Below are 23,798 nucleotides of genomic sequence, written 5' to 3' on the forward strand. Positions count from 1 at the left end.
ATACAATATCTTGTTTTATTGTTACAAAGTTCTTATTTTATAAGAATCTAATTTATATGAGTTGACTTAGGTAATACATTGACACATTCAACTATATTACTTTATAGTAATATATGGGTGAGGAACATATGCAATCTGCAATTCAAATGTGAAATGTGTGCCCGATTGTTTATAAATTGAGTTCTATGGCAACCTTTACTATTGCAAATGCTATAAATGTGTGGGCACTCTAACAAACAAGTGACGTGTAACCCAAATGTGAAATGTGTGCTTGACTGTTTCTAAACTGTGTTTCTAAACTGAGTTTTATAGTAAACTTTTGTTATTGCGGTGCTATATAGGAGAAGGCAGCCTGACTAATAGACTGTTGTTATTTAAAATAGCACAAGGTAACAATTAATGACACTCGCTAATTAGGGGGCATTTATGCTTTGTAATGATTTGTTGAAGGAAAGGTTTGAATTTAATGACTGGGAGTTAGTTTACATATAAGTCTGTTCGGTCTTTTATGATTCTTTGTTTGTATATGGTCTGATGAAGCCAAGATTTATGGTGAAAGCGCTTACCTAGAAATAAATGTATTTTTGATTTTTATTGGATGGTATAACGAGTCGTGCTTCAGTGTACCGTTGCTGTTTTTTGCAGTTATATATTGCACCCCCTTAAAATTACATCATAGACTAAGCCAATTGTTGAAATCCATAATCTTTTGACCATAATATGGCATCATTCTTGGTGCTAGCAGAATGCTGCTGAAGGCAGCCTCGAATATATATTTTTTCAAGAGCTGCATCATGTTTCTCTTCATATGGTTCAAAGAGGTACCTCTCAAGTCATTTGCACCCATGAGCTTGATGACTGTGTCATATATGCAACTGTGGTGCTGGGACTTGAGCGCATGTGTGCTGTGATGAATCCTGGCACCTGATGGGAAATTGACTGTGGCCCTCCCTGCACAGCCTGATAAGGGGTGTACCTTTGTGTCTCACTTTTCATGGTTGAAAAAGCAAGACAAGGTCAGCTCTGACCAGCCTGTACGCTACTAAGAAGAATGAGTGTTCTGCTAATCTACTGGGATCGTTGAAAGATTTCAGGCCTTTCATTTTCTTTGTAAGGTAGCTTCGGGGCATTTCCAGTTTTGTGTTGAATTTATACATATCAGAGGGGGCATTGTATTTCATTGATGAGTCTGATAAGAGTACAGTGGCAGGGTGACTTCTTTGGATCTTGAAGACATTCCCATGGGGAAATTATTTGGGCAAGACAGAAGGACTTCCTGACTATGATGGAAACATGATCAAATGAAAGAGATTTGTCTACATAAGTACCTCTCTCTATCTGGATAGGAGTAACGTTTAAAACATAGGAGGTGGAAACAGCTTTTTTACCAAATGCTACAACATTAATCTTTTTTGCATTTAACATTAAACAAAATCACCACTAAATCCAAGGACAACCACAAAGCATTCTATAGCTATGTCAAGAATCTAGATGGCAAAACCCAGATCTGCTCTGAGTTACAGCACAAAGGCATGGAAATTACAGAACCAACTGATATTGCCAACATCCTGGCAGATCGGTTCAGTGCTAATTTTACCCCCCTCTCACCCCCTAAAGGGTCCATATCTATACAGGAAGAATGCAGAGTCCCTGTAATCACAACTACGTAGGTAAAAGCTGCACTCTCTAAAGCCAAAAACACAGCATCCATGGGACTAGACAACATCCCAGGCTGCATTTTACATGAACTTCAGAATTAACTGGCTCCCCACTTAAGCACCATGTTCAATAATAGCCTCGTATCAGGCTTTGTGCCCACTGAATGGCGCACAGCAACAGTTATCCCACTCCACAAAGGGGGAGCCACCACTGATCCTGGGAACTGTCGACCTATTAGCCTGATGAGCCTGGTCTGCAAGGCCATGGAATGTATCATCATGGAACTCATAAACAAAGACATTGGTAACCTCCAAACTCTGGATCCCACCCAGTTCAGGTTTGTGAAAGGCAGATCATGCCTCCTGAACCTGATCGACTTCTTTGAGGCAGTCACCAAAGCTGTGGATGAGGGTAAGGTGGTTCACACAGCCTATCTTGACCTCGCCAAGGCTTTCGACACCAACCCCCATTCTGGAATTATAGCTAAACTCACTAAACTAGGTATAAATCCCAACATCATAAGATGGGTGCTAACTGGCTCACTGACAGAACCCACACTGTAAAAGTTGCAGACTCCAAATCTGACCTCAAAGCAGTGACAAGTGGAGTACCACAGGGTTCCGTCCTGGGACCTCTCCTGCTTGGTATCTACTTCTCTGAAGTACAGGCTAACACAAAAGGCATCTGGCTAATGAAGTTCTCGGATGACTGCAAACTAGGAGCCATAGTCAAGTCCCCAAATGATGTGGACATCCTTCAGAAGGGCCTCACTGAGACAAATGCCTGGTGTCAGAGCCATGGCCTCAAGCTCAATCTCAAAAAGTGCAGTGTCATCCCCTTTGGTAAAAACTCTGTACCCATGAACTACAACATAGGCAGCAATCTACTTAACACTGAATGTGTGATAAGAGACCTTGTTACCCAGGTGGACAGTAGTCTCTCCTTTGATAGTCACATCACCACAGTAGTCAGGAAGTCCTTCTACGTGGCACACCTCATTAAAAAAAGGGTTCTCATCCAGGAAAAAAGAGGTCATTGTTCCCCTCTACTCGTCACTCATTAGACCCATTATAGAGTACAATGCCCCTTTTGAAATGTACCTTACAAGACATCTGCAGCAGCTGGAAAGGCCACAGAAGTACCTCACAAAGAGGATTACTGGCCTCAAACAAATGCCCTACACTGACTGCCTCAAAAAACTTCAGCTTTACTCTGTAGCATATCGCCTACTCTGAGGTGATCTCTGCCTAACATATAAAGCTATGTCAAACCCAGAGATGTTGGACCTGCTACACCTAAAGAAATCCCAATCCCTCCGAGCTACATGCTCTAGGGACCTAAACCTTGTCACCACAATAAACACGCTGGAGGGATAGATTCCTGTCCCAGAGACTGCCTATACTCTGGAACAAGCTACCCATCTATGTCAAGCAAAGTTCTTCATTAACACTCTTCAAGAAAAATCTTGATGAGTGGATGGAAAATAGGAAATACACCCCGGGGATCACTTCTGTGTCTCTGCTCAACAGTGGCACAGGAAAATAACTTTCTTGGGTGGCATAAGCCATGGAACCTTGCTGGCTAGGCTTACGTAGGCCCGTGGGCCGATAGCCTAGTACCTACCTATGAACCTATGAGACCATTTTCAGTATACCAGGTATGTGCATATTCTACCCTTTGCTGGGACTGTTTATTATTAGTGAATGAGCAGGTAACAATACCCACCTTGCAGTCATCAGTAAAATTGGCCAATCACACTTTGGGAATATTGGAACGGTTGTTTGCAGAATAAATTCCAAACAAGAAAGGGCCTAACACTGATTTCTATGGTACCCACTAGTTACAGTTTTACTTTGAGAGGCTTGCATCAACTCTCACAACCTGGAATCTGTTGAAGAGCCAGTTTGCAATCCAACAGATAACAAAGGAGTTTACATTAAGCTTGTATAAATTTTTGACAAATACCAGTACAGGTGATAGTGTCATATTTACCAGGAAAGGTTAAGGTATCATAGCAAAGATAGTCAAAGTTGATGACTCTGTCAGATTTCATGTTTAAATGGCTTCTAATCCAGATGGCAAAGATTTAGCAAAAGAAACAGAGATCTGTGCCAGACATGCCCAAGTACTCATGCAAGCATTGTTATATGAAATACAGAAGACTTACACATATTTACTCATCAGAACATGCTAGTGGTTTCATAAGCTTGCATTGCCTCATGGGTTCATAAGGCAGGAGGTTTAGCAGTAGTTTTTAGAGCTATAATTTCATCTGTGAAATAAAAACTATTTTAAGTACTGCCAGATCTGAGGTGGAGAGAGAGAGATCCGTGACTCTGGTCCTAGAAACCTGGCTATGAATAGTGGGCCCAGAGTTGATAGGAGACATTTGAAGGCAGAGGGGGCACTGTACTAGAAGTGACTCCTGGTAAATACTTGAGGGACAGGCTGCCAGAATTCAGTGTGTGTCAGTAGCACAAGTGCAGATGTCTATTGGAAGCAAGTATGTTTGCAAGCATAAAGACCAGTGGAGTTTGCATTGCACATCACAGCCCAAACATATAAGGGACAGGAGCAACTGATACATGAAAACTAATAAACAGCTCTATGTGGAGGCCATTTGGTAACCAGCTATTACTCATGCCCACTACCTTGGAGTATGTTGAGGTTACCAGAAAAATATTTACCCATGAAGGACAAACACCCTACATTGAGGTGATTAGAGAGCTATTCCAAGTAGGGCAGAAAGAAGTAAATTGGTCATTTTGGGGTCTGGGGTTCTGGAGGTCTTGGTGGCCAGGAAGATGTGGGCCAAAACATCAGTAGCCAGATAATTTATACTTTAATGTTTTATTAATGGCCAAAGTAAAGTGTTAACAATGAAAACACATCACAGTGAGTGCAAGCAGACAAAATATGCATCTAACATTATTAGTTTGAGCTCCAGATAATGTTTTGCTACTGAGCTTAACTGTGCTGTTCAAAGGATTAACATTTATCTCGTCAAGATGGATTGACCTGGCTGATGTTTAAATTTCATTTACATGGTTTATTGGAAATTTGAATGAAGTTTCTTTTTTCAAAAAATTCAAATGAGTTAAAAATGGAGGTGTTTTATGGAAACCTAGCACAATCAGTCCTCCTTTTGATTTACATTTTGAATGTTTTCCAATAATTGTTTGAGGCAGGTTTTCAATAGCTGCTCATATGTGATAATAGCAGAAAAATGAAGATGTATTACAATCTGACTTCAGATTAGAGGCAACCTTTGAATGACTACAACAAAACTGTTAGGGTTATGTTTACAGACAAAAGTGACTGCCTTATGTTAATTGATCAATCAAAAATAGTCCAAGGTATGTTTCAACTGTTAAGTGATGTTGCATATTATACAAAAATGGAAAAGCTTGTAATTAACAAGAATGATCAATGAATAGATGGTGTGCCAACTGAACTAGCTGACGAAGGGACACATTGTTGAGATGTTACATTTATTGGCAGTCAAGAACCCAAGGCTTCTAATTATTTTGGGATTCCCAAAGTACTCATGTGTCTAAATGACCCTCCATTTAACGTAGTTTTGGCAACAAGGGGCTTGATGATTCCCCCCAAAGTTGAGCATTATCTAAAACTAGACCTGGAATTTGTTCCTTATTTGTTAAGAGCCACGTTTCATTTTGTATAGAAAAATAGGAAAATCCCAGGTGAAACTGACACCAAATTGGTCACAGCGGATGTAGTGCCTCCTTTCATGACTAGTAATGAAGAACAGAATATTGAGTTAGTAAACCTAAGAAAGACAACTTGCGAAATCATATTAGTGAGGGTTTGATTGCTGCTATGTTGCATCTTATTTTGAATAAGAGTTATGCTATGCTATTGACTTCTTAAATAGAACACTATAACCTGTTTCTTGAACATTTGAACAGAGCATTTATATTTTTGAAGTTTGGAATGAATTTTGTATTTTCCTGCATTAAATAAATATTTATGATTATGCATAAGCATTCTACTGTTAAGTTGTTGATAAAAAAGAAGTTAGTGGTAATAAATACTTAACATGCACCAGTATGTATCAAACACTTGTTAAAGAGTTTGCCAAAAGTATCTTCATCAGATCCTTGAGATTAACATCTGAGGATGTTGAATAATCTGGCAAATCCCACAAGATATCAAGTTGTTGTTTTACACAAAGGAATTATCCAGCAGATATAATGCAGAAAACTATAAATGGAGGTCTTAAACACTGAATGAACCTGTATGCTCCAATAACGAGTGCTGTGTGCTCTCTGTAAGTCAAGTCATTATCTGATTAGGATGGATAGGTTCCAGTTATATTTACATTTGCCCAAGAGACTTGAAGGACATAATTCAAAAACATTAAAAGATCCCGAAGGATAGTCAAGCTGTTCAGAAACCAGGGGTTGCAAAACCATTGTTTGTCTACAAGAAGGCAATGAATCTGAAAAAGTATGCCAAAAGTCAAAGGTATGCACAACACACTGGAACAGAATATGAATAAATCATCTGGAACATACTGCTGTTTTGGGTGTAGGCAATTTAAACACATGATTAACTGTGCATTTGTGATTAATTTGTTTACAGACAGGACTACTGAAGTTTAGACATTATTCATTTGTGAAACTAGAAATTTCATTTATCATACCCAGTGTACCCCATGTGGTTGCTTCTGTGCAAGGAAAACGAGTTACAAATTAAAGCTAAAAGTTATCAGAGCATATGAGAATAATCTAGCACAAATCACTAAAGAAATTCTTTATTTGCAGCTAATGCAGTATGTGTGGGCTTCTAAAGATTTACTTTTTTTTTGTTCTAGAGAGCATAAGGACAAATGTATAGCAGGAGATATAGATTCTTTGTTGAGGGCGAGACAGATGCAGACTTATTTGTTAAACTAGCTTTAATATCTCTAATACTTCAGATTTGAATGAAATGGGCAACATCAGTAGTTTTTTTGAAAGCAAGACCATGGCAGTATTAGAACTGCAGCTTACTGCAAAGATATGTGTGCTTGTCTGAATGCCTGAGGACTCCATTTCTGTTTTTTTAAGTTTTAATTATTCCATTCAATTGCCACATTACGTATGTGCATTTTAGTCATTTACAGCCTTTTATTTATACAACTTAATTTGTGTAATGAATATATCGTTTGAGCAAAAATTATTATATATTTTGAGAGAACAAAGGCACTTACATTTCTTTTTTATTGAAACATTTATTGGCAGACTAATTGACTCTATATATATATATATATATATATATATATATATATATATATATATGGATCACCTTCAGATGCTATATATATATATATATATATATATATATATATATATATATATATATATATATATTTTTTTTTTTTTTAATTTATCATTTACATTCTGTTTGCATGTATATTCTTCTTGCCTTTACTGTACTGTCCTTACATTATTTCCTTTGTAATGGAGAAACATTTTCCCTAAGTCCCCCGTGAAAAGTTGCAATTGGCTTAGTGGGACACTAACCAGTCAGCAGAACTCAGTAAGAAAATCAAGATAGCAGCCCGTAGAATGTACCACTAAGCCGCCACTGATGTACAACAGATATACTGCAGGCAAAATGTGATACAGTTAATGAAGTTTTGTGGCTTAATGGTTAAGCTCTCTACTGTGGTTGCACTACTGTTCCCAGATTTTATAACTCTCCAGGTGAACAAACCCTCCAAGCACAACAAAGTTAAACTTCCTGATAACCCTTCTCCCTGGGAAATTATTGCCAGTGTAGTTTTGTAATGAGTACTAGAGTAATTCCTGTTTTTAGGGGAGATTTCTCCCCTTTTTCATGTTTGTGTGACTGTGGAGTTGGTGTGTGTGTGTGTGTGTGTGGGGGGGGGGGGCAGTTTTCTCCCCTGCAGAAAATGTTTACAATTAATATTTTTATGAGGTTAATTGCTCAAGCATTTATTCTCAGCAAGTTGGTTTCCCAGTGATTTGTAATTCCAGGAGTCATAGTGGACACCTCTGTCTCCCTTTTCAAGGGGTCAAGGCTAAGTCCTGACCTTTGGTTACTTCTGTGTGGAATTTGTATTTTCTCCCCAAATCGCTCTGGGTATTTTGCTTTCCTCCCAGCAGTATTCTGACTGATTGGATATTCTAAACTATTGTCCGTATTGCATTTATCTTTACCCTTCTGTCCTATACTGCGTCTGGAAAGGATCTAAGCAAGATCAGTTCAATAATTCAGTTAACAAATGAATAAATCTGATTCTGCAAGCTTCCGCATTTGCAGGTGCTGAAGGAGTAACTGCACACTTCTGGTACTCTGACTTCTAAATAATGCAAAAAATTGATCAGATGAAGACTGCAGTTAAAAACCTCTGTTTCATTTTGTTCATTTGTATAGTTAATCTGATCAGTGTATATCAAAGTCTAACATTTAAAACTGTCGTGTTCAGTTACACGCCCTGCTTACTCCAACAACACAGAACGCTGTACTGATTGTGCACTCATCCTGGACATTGATCTCCTTTCTGTTGCTGTAATGCCAACAGACTTTGTCTGTAGAGGCTAACTTTACATTCTTATGTTCTGTATGAAACAGGAACATGTGCAGCTAATGTGCAACACAAACTTCAATGCTTTTCTTTAATATTTAATACAGTGTAACCAAAACAGTACCTGATCAGTCTGTCTGTCTGTGCAGTGGTTGAAATATGGTACTTAACTGAAGGATTTTGGATTCAGGAGGAGGAAGAGGAGGATGAGGAGCAATCTGTGTATAAGGGGATGTACTAACACTGGAGGTACTGGTCAGTGCTAGAGAAATTCCCAGTTGCTTTGCATAGTGGTCATGAGATATTAATGCCTTGCATATGTTTTCTGTCTGGGCAGCTAAGATGAAAACATGCAGGATGCTCTTAACTCTGATACATGAGACTTCTAGTTTCCCATTTTCCTTATACAGGTGAGAATAATTTGTTTGGTTGCCTTAGGGATGGTGGATGAACCTCCAGTGAGTTTGAAGAGAATAACTATTTGATTGATGGGGTTTACTTACTATGAGAACAAATAAGTAATAAATTATTTATATATTATTTAGGAGACATTTGAAATTATACAATTTTCTGAAAAGGAGATTCTTTATAACAAGGTTATTTTTTTAATAAAAAACTACTACTATTATGTATGTTTCTTCATGTTGTACTTTGTCTAATGCAAGTTGATTACATAACACAGCTGCTTTCAAGTATAATTGTGTTATGTGTTGTATTTTATAATTACATGACATATTTAATATATAAGGGCACTGTGCTGTTTATAGTAATATACATTTTTCTTTCTCTTAGAGTGCCTATCGAATGTTTACAAACAATACATGTCTAAAACACATGATTACCAAAATCCGAAGGGATACCCTCCATTTTGATCGCTACCAACATAACCGTGATCTGGTAACATTTCTCAATATGTTTGCCAACAAGCAATTAGATCTCCCAAGAGGATGGGAGATGAAGCATGATCAGCAAAGCAAGGTATGCATTTCTGGGTTGCAGTAAGAATGTGGGTTCAAGACCAGTGACTTTCTCTTTCAGCTTTATCCATAATAAATTGGATAGTTCCTGAGCTTCAGATTAATACTGTGCCAGGAATATCTTCAAGGTTATATGTGTGTACTGTAAGCATATTCTCATTTTTAAACAAACCAGCAGAAAGTAAGGCTTACATACCTGTTTTTGTTAAAGTGACACCAGTTTTACATTACAAGACTCGTGAACATTTTTTACAGTTTATATGCTTCCTGTGGTATGGGTGCAGGGTTTTGAACCTTTCTACTTTCATTTATATTTGCATTGAGCCAGTCACTTAACCAGTATTTTGGAGCAACCAGGAATTTGGGATTGGCTTCTTAATGGTCTCCAGGACTGCATACCTAGTAACTTTGAACCTGTTGTCATTGTTTGCCAGCCATTCCCTATTGTGAGAGAGTTTGCATAATGATTATGATTATGATATTTACTTCGCAGATGCAAGGTACAGGGTTTGATTCTGACCTCTAGTTATTGGCTTGGCTTGTGATAGACTGATAGCCGGATATTTACCTTTGAACTTCTTTGACAAGCTGGGTTTGGAAACAGGAAGCAGGCATGGGTATCCTCATTTTCATTTGTTGTCCGCATGGTTAAAGTGTTTACCTCACATAGACAAGGTACAAGGTTTGATTCTGACCTCTAGTTATTGGCTTGGCTTGTGATAGACTAATAACCGGATATTTACCTATGAACTTCTTTGACAAGCTGGGCTTGGAAACAGGAAGCAGGCATAGGTATCCTCATTTTCATTTGTTGTCAGCATGGTTAAAGTGTTTACCTCACATAGACAAGGTACAGGGTTTGATTCTGACCTCTAGTTATTGGCTTGGCTTGTGATAGACTGATAGCCAGATATTTACCTATGAACTTCTTTGACAAGCTGGGTTTGGAAAGCGCTTACCTGTGGATTTATTTCATTTATTAAACGGAGTTCAACAGCAGTGTCCTGCCTTTCTAACTTCACAGATTTCCCAGTTGAACCAATTTTAATGAATTCTAGAGCTGTTCAGATTTTTAGTTTGTCATGTTTCCTTCAGAAGAAAAAATATTAGCTACAGATGGTGCTGGACATGTTCCATTTTGATTAACTTAAAGGCACAGTGGATAGTGTTGTCGCGTCACAGCAAGAGGTTACCCACTTCAATTCTTGTCTGGGATGCCTGTTGTGTGGAGTCTGCATGTCTTCATTGCATTTTTGTGGGTTTCCACTGGGTGCTCTGGTTTCCCAGCACATTCCAAAGACATGCAGTAGGTGGATTGGACACTCCAAATTAACACTGACATAAAGAGCTGTATGGGGGTGCAGGGCAGTTCCCAACAGCACGTTGGCAGAGTTTTAGGGTTACCACCTGTCCCACTTTGCGAGGGACAGTCCCTCTTTGGGCAGTTGTGTCCTGACAAAAAATTGTAAAAATGGCAAATGTCCTGAGATTTTAGGACAAAATGATTTCCTATATTGTATGTAATAGTTGCATAAAACAGTTATTCTGTATCTAAAATACCTAAATGTTGTATGAAACAGAATAAGCAACTAAAATGCTACAAGAATAAGCTTTTATTTAGGCAAAAAAGTTAAGTTCTATCCTTTGTACTGACCATGGGTATGTGTCAGCCTGTAAAATCTGATGTTTGTACCAAAAATGTCCCACTTAGGCCATTTGAAAAGGTGGCAACCCTACAGAGTTTGTGGACATAGTACTCGTGTTTGCCCTTCTTTCCAATTACTTCCTGTATCAGTTACTTTATGAAAAGTATCTTTGGGAGAACTGACTGAGCTAAAGACAAATGCCAGTTTTATTTATTCGGTGGATGTGTTTATCCATTTGTCTTTTACTCACTTACTCTTCTACAATGGAATGATTTTCTGACCCTTTGTAAACTTGACTTATAAGCACACTTTTATGATAAATAATGAAGTAAATCATATACTTTTAATCCCCTTTCTCCATCATTGCAGACCTCCATTTTAACCTAAGGTATTGAAAGGACCAGGAAACTGAAAATGTGGCAAGTGCTAAAGAACCTGAGTTGTTACCTGCTTAGCTTTGTAATACTTTAGACATGTTCAGCACAAGATAGCTTGTGTCAATGGATTAGACAGTTTTCAGCCAGTAAATTAGATGTTTGCAACTTAACAAACTGGATTTTGGTGTCATTTATTGGTAGTAGTTTACTGAAAGCCTACATATATTTTTATAGGCAGTGCACTTAGTTCCAGGATTTGCTTTGACTGTACAGCTATACACAGTAGAAGATGAAACAATAACAAAGCAAACTAAAACACCCAAAATAAAAATAAGAAATTTGTCAGCTGAAACATTGGCTCAAAGTGGTTTAATAAGGATTTAGCACTTTTGTCTCAACAAATAGAAGAAAATTCATCAGAAGAAAATATTTTAAACAAGCAGAACTTAAATAGCAATGCATAAACATTACACTGTAAAGCAATGACCTGTAAATGTCTTCAACTTCTGTCTACTAGGAAACGTATGTTAATCACTGAAAGCATTCAATAATTTAGCAATAATCAGTGACTGTATGTGGGTATCACAGGATTTGCACATGGTTAGTATGGTTTGATCAGTGGTTAATCTTGGAATAAACATTCATAGAAGCAGATTATTTATTTTTATTTATTTATTTTACATTTGTGGACCGGGCTAGTCCAGCTGGATACATTTCCATTTTCAGCAGAGGCCCGGGGAGAAAAGCTCCTCGAGAGTACAGAACAATGTTTTACTTAAATCAAAAAATAAAACAATTCAAAGTTTAACAGGTGGAAGTACCATATAAAGTTAAGCTATTTTATGCATGAAAGATCATATTGGAGTAAATAGTTTAGTAAATAAGGAAATATGTTCAGTTCACAACACATTTGATTGTCGTATCTTATGTTAAGTATATATGTTAACATAGTAGGGAGACTGAGAGTCATATTTTGATATAGAAAGAGAGTCCAATCAATTGAAAGGCCAGTTATAATTCTGGTTTTCATTAGGCAATTAGATTATACAGTAATTAAGACTTGTAACTTAGTGAAAAGAAGACGTGAGAGGTTAGTCTGGGTTCAGACAGGTGCACAACCAATGTGATTTGAGGTAGGTTTTAAGCCTGATTTTAAATTGTGTTAGTGAAGGTAGGGAGGTCAGGTCACTGGGGAGAGAGTTCCAGGTTTTACCCACGGTATTAGAGAACAGAGAGTCCCCTGCCTTATTGTAGGTTTTGCGTATTTGTACTAGTATTTTGCTAGATGAGCATAGGGTCTTAAGGTTGCTGTAGGGGGTGATAAGGTTGGTAAGAATTGGTGTGTTGTTAGGCTGATACAGGATTTTATAGGCAAATGTTAATTGTTTAAATAGAAGTAAATTAGGTAACTCTAGCCAAGCTAGTTTTTGATAATTAATACAGTTATGAGTCCTAAATGTAGAGCCTGTCGCAAATCTCGCAATATTGTTGTAGGAGACAGCCAGTTTGTCCATGTTGTTTTTTGAGAGGTTAGTATATATAGGGGATGCATAGAGGAGGGTAGAGATTAAGTGGGTCTGGGCAATAGTAGATCTTGCTAGTGGGATAAGAAAGGATTTGATTCTATAGAGGGAGCCTAGTTTTTTGTTGACTGTTTTTATGGTATTGTTAATGTGGCCTTCAAAGTTAAGGTTATTGTCAATTAGAACCCCTAGGAGATTTGTGGTAGAGTCGGGGGATATGATGGTTCCATTGTTAGATGTGACAGTAAAGTATAGAGTTGTGGCCCTGTGGGTGGGAGTAAAAAGTAGAAGTTTGTTTTTTTGGGATTTAGGATGAGGCACTGATGTTGTAGCCATTCCTCAACTATGTTAAACACTTTTTGGGTGAGAGATTGAAGGTCTGCTGGAGTTGGGGCTGAGCATATTAATGTGGAGTCATCGGCATATTGTATTAAGGAAGCTTGAGGAATAACAGTATGCAGGTCGTTGATGAAAATAGAGAATAGAAGTGGTCCAAGTATAGAACCTTGGGGGACACCTAGTGCAATGGGGAGATGGGGAGATAGGTTGTTTTCCCACATAACTGCCTGTTGCCTATTGCTTAAATAGGATTGTAACCATTGTATAGTAAGTGTATCAAGAGATAGGTTTTTCAGTGTGTTTATGAGAAGCTGGTGGTTAACCATGTCGAAGGCTTTAGAGAGATCAATAAAGAGGGCTGAGGATAGAGTGCTGTAATTGCGATTTTTATTTTTACAGTCAGGGAAGGATAGAAGGGCAGTAGTAGTACTGTGAAATGGCCTGAAGCCGTGTTGGCAGTTAGCTAATAAGTTGTTATCTATTAGGTGTTTTAACAGTTGCATATGAATGCATTTCTCCATGATTTTTACCAGAGGAGATAGTATGGCAGTTGGTCTGTAATTGGATAGTTCCCTAGAATTTCCACCCTTATGAAGGGGGATAATGTGTGCAATCTTCCAAATGGAAGGAATTGCACCCTCAGAAATTGTTCTGTTAATCAGAATGGAGACTGGGTAGGCTATGGCATTTGCTGATTTTTGTAGATATTCTGCAGGAAGGAGATCTGCTGCAGTGGTGGTAGGTTTGAGTTTTTGCAAAAGGGTACGGATAAGGGATGTAGGGATAGGTTTGAGATGAAATGGGGAGGTAAGGTAGTATTAGAGGGTGATAGAGGTGAGCTGTCGGGAGATAGTTGATTGGCAAGAGACTGAATGGTCTCAGTGAAGAAGGTATTAAAGGTACTTGCAATTTGCTTTGGATTGTCCTGGTCAGTACCTACAGGGGAGGGAGCGACAGTACGGCCTGGGTGTAAGAGTGTATTTATACCTGCCCAAACTTTTTGAGGTTTATTTTGCTGGGTATTTTGGAGTTGAATGTAGTACTTTCTTTTATCTGACAGTATTGCTTTTTTTGTGTCATTTCTTAGCTGTCTGAACTTTATGTGACCTTCTTGGTTTTTAGTAGTACGCCATTTGGTCCAGATTTTATTTCTGAGTAGCATTTTTTGTTTTGTCTCTTTTGAGAGCCAGGGGGCAGGTTTGTTCCTAGTTTTAATGGTCCTTTTTGGAGCATGGAGGTCAAGAATATTCAGAAATTTACTATTAAAGTAGATTACTGCTTCCTCTAGGATTATACTTTTGAGGGGTGACCAGTTGCATGCTTTAAGTTCATTTTGGAAAATATCAGGGTTAAAATTTTTATTACTCCTAATTGTTCTATAGGTAATTGGATTTGGGATATCAGTCTTGAATCTGATTATGAAGGTGAGTGCATGGTCGCTTATATCCTCAGGGAGAGTCCCTACTTTATAACTTTGGTGATGTCTGTTTATTAGTATCCAATCTAGGGTGCTTTCATTGTTATTGTGTTTATTGGTCCTTGTGGGGGAACTTATAGTTTGAGTAAACCCATGTAGGTTAAGATGGGTAGAGGGCTGTTCAGAAGTACAGCTTTTCCAATTAATATTAAAGTCTCCGAGTACTATTGTTTCTTGGGGATAATTGGCTGATAGCCAATTTCAGATATTTTCTAGGATATTACAGTTATTCCCTGGGGGAGGGTAGACAGCAATAATATATATGGATTTATGGTTATTGAGTTGGAGTTTGGAGATAAGTATTTCTTCATTACTAGTTAGAGGGGGCTTAGAGTCAATAGAGGTCACTTGTAGTCCGGATTTGTATAGTATAGCTATTCCACCTCCCTTTTTAGCTAATCGGTCTAGTCTTAAGATGTTATATCCTGGTGGAATAAATTTGTTGTTTTGTATAGATGGTTTGAGCCAAGTTTCAGTAAGACACAGGATATCAAATGAATGCACGTCCATGAGAGCATGTATTTGGGCAACCTTATTATTTATGCTTCTTATGTTAAGATGGGCTATTAATAGTGAGTTGGGGGTCTGATAGTAGGGTAGTAGTGGGGGTTGCTTTATGGGTCACTCTAGAATGTGTAGAGTTTGGGCCTGGATTGGGTTGGATATCTCCATCTATTATTGATTGGAGTTGATTGCTAAGTGTAAGCTGCAGGTGTTTACATATTAGGAATGGAGATTTTTTAGCTTTAGGCCTATAGCATTTGATGTGATTTAGTCTGTGATATTTTGCTGATAGGTAGGCTATTGTACTAGGTGTGTTTGAATGAGTTTGAGTGTAAGCTATGGGTGTTGAGGAGGTTTGCTTTGTTGGGTAGTAAAGGTTTATGTGATGGAGATGTTCATAGAATGTAAGTAGATAAAATATAATAAGAATAGGTATGTAGGAGGATAGAAGTAGGAGTTTCCGTTGTGGATAGGTAGATAACAGTGACATAGTGGCAGGGTTGAAAATAGAGTAATGATAAGATAAGTAAGTTGGATAATGTAGGTGAATCTTGGGTTTGGAGGTTCTGGCACTTTAAAGGGTGGGATGCTGTGATTGGTGGTTATTGAAGGGGGTGTGCTTTGTGTGATTAAATGTAGGAGCACTGGGGGCGGGTGGGAATTGGGGGCAGGGTAGGGGAGCGGAGTGAGCCCGCAGGGTGAATGGAGCGGGATAGAGCCAGTGAAGAAGGAGGACCCCAGGAACAATCAGTGAAATGCTGACTGCTGAGGTAAGGTGAAGATGTGAATGGAGGAGAGTGAGTAGATGTGAGAATAGAGGAGTGAGCAGGACTGGGATAGCAAAGAATAGTACAAGCAAAATGTATGATAATATGTGTGTCGGAATAATGAGATAGTTTTATAGGGCAAATACTTAGGAAAAGGATGCTATCCAGTGGAAAAGGATAGAAAGAAACAATAAGCTTTCCTAGTGTGCTTTCAGGTGTAGGAGTAGAGGAGGGGAACAGAACTCAGCAGCTTAGATAACATGTGGGTAATGTGATGAGGTTTGGGAGAAAGGATTAGAATAGCGTGAGTGTGCTGGCTGACCTGGCTAGGGAGCAGTCCTGAGTTACATGGCATTATATAGTTCAGGTATAGTAATAACTACAGTTGTTATAACACATACTTTCTTGGTTCCTTGTGAGATAGAGGCTTAGGGAGAGGATTGGCTCTATCCTTTAGTTCAGGTAAAGACCAATTGTCTTAGCAGAAGGTTTAGATCTTGGCTTTCAGGCAGGACAGATTCTCATTCACTAGTTCAGGGCAAGCAGGGTGGAGTGCTACAATGGAATAGGATGCCGTAGCCAGGGTCATGCAACAGCTAGAGATTCCAGAAAATAAAGATTATTAATATTATACGCTGACCTTATTACCAGTAGCATTGCTAGGGCAGGGCAAGCATGGCAAAAACCCTTGAAACAAACTGCTGATGGTGCAATCATTCAATACCAATCACTCTTTAATGTTTTACCAGGTTTATAAGCATTTCTGGTCAAACCTGAGTGCTGTAGCACTCTGTGTTTGGTCTAAACTATAGCAACTGCTTGCTATATTGTAGCAAACAATTTTCTACAGTGTAAAAGTAAAACAAAATCTTTTTTTAACTAAAATCTGAGCAGTGTAGCACTCCATGCTGACAGAGTATAAACTGTAACAAATGTTTGCTACATTTGTAGCAAGCCTTTTGCTACAGTTTAAAAAGATTTTTAACTAAAACAAGAGCACCAAAGAGCTCTGTGCAGGCAGATATATACTGTAGCAACTGTGAGCTACATTTGTGGGAAACAGTTTGCTACAGTTTAAAAGAAAAAAGTATTTTTTAATAAAACATGTTAAAAGAGGTTTGGGGGTAGGACACAGAAACAAGAACTGAATGGCTGGGGCTGGAGGGAGTGGATTCTCTGAAGAATGCAAAGAATGAAGCTCTAATGTCTGCCATTATTGACACATGTAAATCCTCAGTGATTTATCAGCAAATCAAAAATTTTAGGAGGGACAGGGCAAATATATAAAGAAAGCCACTAACATTCTACAAAACTGTGTACAGTTGAGAGGTATGTATAATCGATTGTTAGATAGGCATATCTCTCAACTGTCTAGAGTTCTGCAGACTGTTCCAGATTTTTTCATATTTTATCCTGTTCATTGTAAAGTATGTTACAGAGGTATCCAGCTAATCCAAATAGAAAGTCCAGCTGTAAAACAATACTTCAACCTCCGGACTTTTTCTCTTAGTACATAGTCAGTTTACAGTGGGCACACTGATTGGCCAATCCACGCATCCAGAAAACAGAAACATCTGATCAAACCCATAGTACCAGAATTTTTGAAACAGAGCAAGTACCAGAATGAAAGAAGGTACATGATTTTACTGAAGATGACTTTTAGTCCCAAGAAAAGGTTGCACTTGACGACCAGTCTTATCAACGCTAAATAATTTTCTAAATCTGCCAGAATTCAGAATGCTAACCTTACAGGCCCTTGTTCCTCTCCTCTGTCCTCAAATCTTCATGTTTAACCTGGATCTGAAAGATGTCTACTTCCATTTACCTGTACCAGGAAATAAGGCAGTGTCTCTGATTCATTACGTGTGTGGGTGGTCTCATTACCAATTTACTTTGCATATTCCCTGGGTGCAGAAGGTAAACCAACATATCTGGCACCAGTAATTGCCCACTACAGAAAAAAAGGGCATTCATGTTTATCCCTACCTGAATGATTGCCTGATTCAGGCAGTAACACCAAAGGATCTGCAAACAAAAAAATTGCCCTGGCCTGCTTCCAGTGTTTAGGACCCTCTCTTTCTCTGTACATGCCAAAATTCCCTCAAATTAAGTCCTGTTCCTGAGAAGTATTTTGGGCACCACAAAGCAGAGGGTATTCCTTCCTTCAGAGAAGGTGCTATTCCAGACATCATGTTTCTCCACACCTTTCCTCCAATCCCCTTTCTCATGCTAATGGAGAACAGGTCAGGAATGGTACTCATAGTCCCCTTTTGGACAAGGTAGCACTAGTTCTGTCTTGTAGTGAGTATGGTAAAGAGAGAACCTGTTTGCTGCCTCCATGTGTGGACCTATTGACTCAGAACAAAGGGTCACTTTCATATCCCAGCCTGAAGCCCCTATGGCTGATAGTTTGGATTATCTAATTGTCTCCCCTTTAGGCATATGCTTTTGAAGATTTGCTTTCAATCTTAAGGGAGGCTAGAAAACCATATACATGGAAATTATATATAAACAATTCTCTCTTTAAGGCTGGAGAGAGAGGTTCTGGACTCTAACCACAGTACATGGTCCATGCTCTTCAGATATCTGTTAGATCTTTAGAAATAAGGATTGTTTTTTACTTCAGTCAAGGTACAAGTGCCTGTAGTCTCACCCTACCTACCTTGAGATCTCCCCTTAGTTCTCTGTTACCAGTAATAAAGCAGTTCCATAGAAAGAGCCTTATATCTGCAGCCACCCAAGAAACTAATTTCTGCACATATAGGATCTCAGTTATGCATTAGAGAAGTTACCTTTACCACACTCTGAGACAGTTGTTGGTGCACCTCTTAGATACTATATAGTATTTGTATGACTCTGTTGACACTTCAAGAGCTATGGCCACTAGTACTGTTTTGACGAGGATTGTATGGCTGCAGCCTCAGAAACTTCCAGATGATGATAAAAAATGAGATTTTAAATTATCTCTTGGATAGAGAGGTAGAACCAGTCCCCTCTTCCCAGATGGGAAAGGGGTTTTATTCAAGGATGTTTTTAGTGCCAAAGAAAGAAAATGCTTGGAGACCAGTTCTGGATCTTTCTTTACTAAACGTGTTTGTGATAGTGCCTGAATTCAAAATGTGTCACTTCACAACCTGTTGCCTCTTTTTCTTCATCCAAGTCTCCTGGTAACACTAGATTTAAAAGATGCTGATCATCACATCCCTGCTCATCCAGACTTCAGATGTTTCATAAGGTTTTGTGTATCTGGATCACATTATCAGTTCTCTGTCTTACCATTTGGACTTTCCACTGCACCAAGAGTGTTCATGAAGTGTCTAGCCCCAGTTGCTTATTGCAGGCATGTTTTCCATCTTTAGATGACTTGCTTATTTTTACAGAGTCGTTTTCAAAGTATCAGGCTCCTTTCCAAGCCATTCTCCTGCCAAAATATGTTGTGAAACTGTCTTGGGAAGTGTGTATCATTGAACTGTCATTAAGTTTGAGTGAAATACCTCATGTGTATAAACTTCCAGGAGCATATTATTACATTAAATTGCAAATCTAAATGTATCGCGCATAACAGTTACAACGGAAAATGCCGCACATGTTTGCGTTGTTAGGAAGGAACTGAAATCAAACAGCATTTCAGTCATTCGTTGTTTCAGTTGCCTATTGTACAGTCTATATAAAGGTAGCTACTTGAATTACTGGGCAGGAACATTTGTGCAAGTGCAGCAAACAATGAGAGGTTTGTTATTTTACAGCTTTTTTCTGTCAGCGGTTGAACTACACATAAACGTTTTGAAGCAGAGTGCATTGTCATGTATGTACAGTGTTCTGTCCAGATTAAATTGATAATCTGAATGAAGCCTGTAAATGAAAGTGTGTGTAACAGCAGATGGAGACATTTCTGCTTGAATGTATTTTGCATATATTGTAGACCATAAAGCATATGGATTAGCTGCTGGCTGTCAAAGTATCTGTTAGTACTATATGATATTGGTCTCATTAGTTCTACGAGTAGAAAGCTGACTTGAGAACAAGTATTCCTTCGACAATTATGTATGTAATGTCAAGTTAAGACAGCAATGTGAAGTAACAGTCATTGCTTTGCTTTCTGCACTTAGTTTCATTTCTTCTGATTTTTTTGGTACTTACTGACACTTCAGTGACACACTCCACTTCCCAAGAGATGTTGACAACATATTTCAGCAGAAGAATGGCTTGAAACTGAGCCACTTCTCCTATTTGGAATCTGGTTGAGATAATATTTAAGTACTGTTTTTTCATAATAGCTACCTCCACCCTCCTAACCCTGAGTGTGAGTTACTGAACTTCAGCTCACCTTATAAAAGTCAAATATTCAGTTTATTGCCTGCTGTCAATCATTTTCCATAGCTTCACTGACCATAATAAACATATGGCACTCTTAGAGGATATCCCTATTAAACAAGGGCTCTTTAATCCTAGGTGACTTCAACTATCCTTACATTGATTGGAACACCTACACCTTCATCACTGGGTATGCTCAGCATTTTTTAGATTTGGTAAACAAAAACACACTGTATTATATTTCCTCAAACCTCCATGGGTGTAAACACTCTTGACTTGGTGCTTATAAACTTGGTCCCTGTCTACTCTACTACCATAATCAGTCCTTCATTAGTAAAGTCTGACCATAATCTGGCTGCTTTTACTCTAAAGAGTTGCACTGACTCTGTAAACAATACCACCCTTCAGTAAGGTATACCTCATATACCTGTATGATGAAATCTTAATTAAGTTTAGCAGCTGAAGTATTCTGAAAGACCAAGAACATTTCCTTCATGGGCCCAGAAATCATACTGATTTGTCTACTAAACACTGTTAAACATGCACTTGCTGATCTCCTCCAAAGACTGCTTAACCTCAGCCTTGATGTAGGCTATGTCCCTCAGTCTTGGTATCCTGCTGGAGTTATGCCCCTCCATGACGGCAGACCCATCACAGACCCTGGGAACTATAGACCCTTCAGCCTTATGAGTCTCATCTGTAAATCCATTGAGCATTTCATCACCAGCTTCATAAGTCATGACTTCAAAAATCTGACGAAGCTTAACCCACTGCAGTTTGGCTTTGTACAGGACAAGTCCTGCTTGCTGAGTCTTGTCAGCTTCTTAGAGAAAGTCATTCAGGCAGTTTAAAGTGGTTGCATTACCCATGTTGTGTTTACCTTGATCTGGCCTAAGCATTCGATGCCACACCACATGATGGAATTGTTAATAAGATGATGGCCTTGAAAATAAATTTCTACATGGCAAGATGAATAGCCAGCTGGCTTAAGTACAGACATCATTTAAGTATGTGACCTGCAGTGTCCCCCACGGATCTGTACTTATTTCACTCCAGTTTGGCATCTGTTTTTGGACTTTTAAACTGATAACAATGATCTATGCTTATTATAATTTCCTGATGACTGCAAGTTGGTTGTGGTTGTCAGATTCCTTTTTTAAACATATATTAAACAAAAAGAACTAACTAAAGTCAATTCCTGAAAAAGGGCACATATTAATTGCCAAGAAGTGTAGCATCATCCCCTTCACGAAGCAGAAACACTCTGCATCCTATTACAATGAAAACACTCCCTTAACATATGAATCAGCCAGTGATCAGAGATCTGGGCACATGGGATAAGAACTGTCTTTCCTTTGACCATCATGTGCTGACTACAGTTAGGAAATGCTACATTTTGCCAGTAATTATTGAAGGCATCACTTTTAGTACCAGTGAAGTCATGGTTCCCTTATATTCTGCCTTAGTTAGACCTATTATAGAATATAATGCACCCTTCAGCAGGTATGTGGCCAGATTTATTAAAAAAATCAAAAATCTGTAGTGATTCATAACAAAGAGATTCTCTGGTGTCAAAAACCTTAGCTACCAGGACAGACTGGAGTTCATGTCCTTCTACTCAGTGTTGTACAGATCCTGAGGGATGACCCCTGGCTAGTTTAACATGCCCATGGGGATCCAGTTTTTTCAACTTGCTTTTCCTCAGCAAATCAAATTGTGCAGCCAATGCCAGAGCATTCATTAATTATTAATTAATTATTCATCAAGGAATAAATAGAACTAGGTGGAGAGGGAGGTTAATCACCCAGCACCTCACCTTTATGTACAACAGACACTCTCTGTACGTCCGACAATGTTATTCCTTGTCATCCTTCAAAATGCAGCTTGGATGGCTGGATGCAAATTTGCCCCAGGACTTACAGGTGTGACCCTCCTTGCAAAATGTGGTACAGCCTGAGGATGGGTGTTGTCAAGGCACACAAGACTTTAGGTCAAGCTTACCTTGTATATCCTCTCACCCTTTATCCTTTGCAAATGGTTGGCAAGGCAGGCCTTTTTTAAACTGACATCACCAAGTGGCTGGATGACTGAATTTCCCATTCAGCTTTCCACAGCTGGACTGTATCAGGACATTTGTGGGTACACTCAACAAAAACCATTGCAGTCATTATTACTTTTCTTTTTGGGGTGTCATTCCAGGCCATCTTAGAAGCAACTACTTAATCACCTATCCACACCTTTCCCAAATATTATAACCTGGATGTTATCTCAAAAGCCAGGACAGAATTTGCAGAGGGTCTTTTACAAGCCACACTTTCTCATGGCAAAAGCACTGGGAATCTTCTCAAGTGACATCACTATGGGAACAGTGAACAATACAATGAACTTAGAACAGTTGTGTAGAAACTTTTCACAGTTCTGAATCTTTGAGTATATTCGCTGTAGCACTAATACTTCTCAGTCTCCACCCCTCTTTTACTTTTCCTATATCAATCTTGGGGTTAGGGTGTGTACCCAGACTCTTGCCGCCTTTACCTTCCCTCTTTGTTACCCCTACAAATCATCTCTGTCATCCAGATGACCTGATACCTGGAGAGGGAGCTTTGGGAGTCCTTCCAGTCTAGCTACCATATGCCACCTGGGTGGCTCCTGCTGCTAGTGGGAAGAATGAACTAAGGATAGCATGGATGAGCACACCTCTCATGCCACAGATGTCCACATAGGGTGCATCTGCTGGCCTGGATGGAAGAGCATAAAAAGATGAGGAAGTTATGCCAAACGTTGGGCCTTCTACACTACAAATCCCAAGTGACATACTAGTACATTTGCAGTTAAGGTAAATTGCAAACACGGTGAGAGTGCTAAAAATAAACATGTGTTTGTTACTATTAGATGTTCTCCTTTAAGACTGCTGTCTCTCACAGTCTCTGAATATCTAATTGCATTCATGGGAGCAAACAAGCTGAGCAAGCTGTTGTGTTGCAATTTTCTTTCTATAACACTTTTCCGAAATAACTTACCTGCTTCTTCATTTCCATTACGTGGTGCTATCTTCTCTTCTTACAAAGATTCAAGATTAGCATATAAGCTATCTCTGAGGAATAGAATTTGAAATGTTTATTAACTTTTTGTCTGACAGTTAACACAGATGACAAGGCTCTGAGCTGCTGTTGAGCTGCTTCCTCTAGCCAAGGGTACAGGGTTTGATTCCTTCCATCTCTGTTTATTTATTTGATATTGGCACTTGTTAATGGAGATATTTTGAATGGGCACAACTGCCCTTTTTAGCAGAGGTCAGGGGAGAAAAGGTTCACAGCAATAGCCCTTGTGTATTGTTGACTAGAGAAAAAACTGCTACAGCTGATTGAAAATCAGATGATCGAACATTACCGACTTTTCTCTGTTTGAAATTGTGATGCAGAAGGCAACAGGGAATTTGCTCTTTCTGTGCTGTACTTTGATCTCAGAAATTTTATATATATATATATATATAATTAGCTGGAGTGTCTGGGTGGGGGGGGGCATATTTTTTCCCCCAGATTATGTGGATGGAGCATTTATGCTTTATTATTTGTGGCTCTTTTTTGCCTTTATGTGTGTGTGTGTGTGTGTGTGTGTTATATGTATATATATATATATATATATATATATATATATAT

At 38.7% G+C, this 23,798-nt stretch overlaps 1 protein-coding gene across 2 annotated transcripts in view; it reads left to right on the plus strand.

Moving 5' to 3' along the window:
* The window catches only part of HECW2 (HECT, C2 and WW domain containing E3 ubiquitin protein ligase 2), a 2,117,141-nt gene that overhangs the window by 1,589,722 nt on the left and 503,621 nt on the right, over positions 1 to 23,798 (plus strand). For both annotated transcript variants that reach the window (XM_044060621.1, XM_044060622.1), the window contains one exon: positions 9,008 to 9,193. In XM_044060621.1, the coding sequence (XP_043916556.1) occupies positions 9,008 to 9,193 (186 nt within the window). The remainder of the gene's footprint in view (positions 1 to 9,007; positions 9,194 to 23,798) is intronic.

Source organism: Protopterus annectens, chromosome 2.part0, assembly GCF_019279795.1.
Source record: "Protopterus annectens isolate FY-2018-M chromosome 2.part0, PAN1.0, whole genome shotgun sequence".
In the NCBI taxonomy this organism is placed as follows: Eukaryota; Metazoa; Chordata; order Ceratodontiformes; family Protopteridae; genus Protopterus; species Protopterus annectens.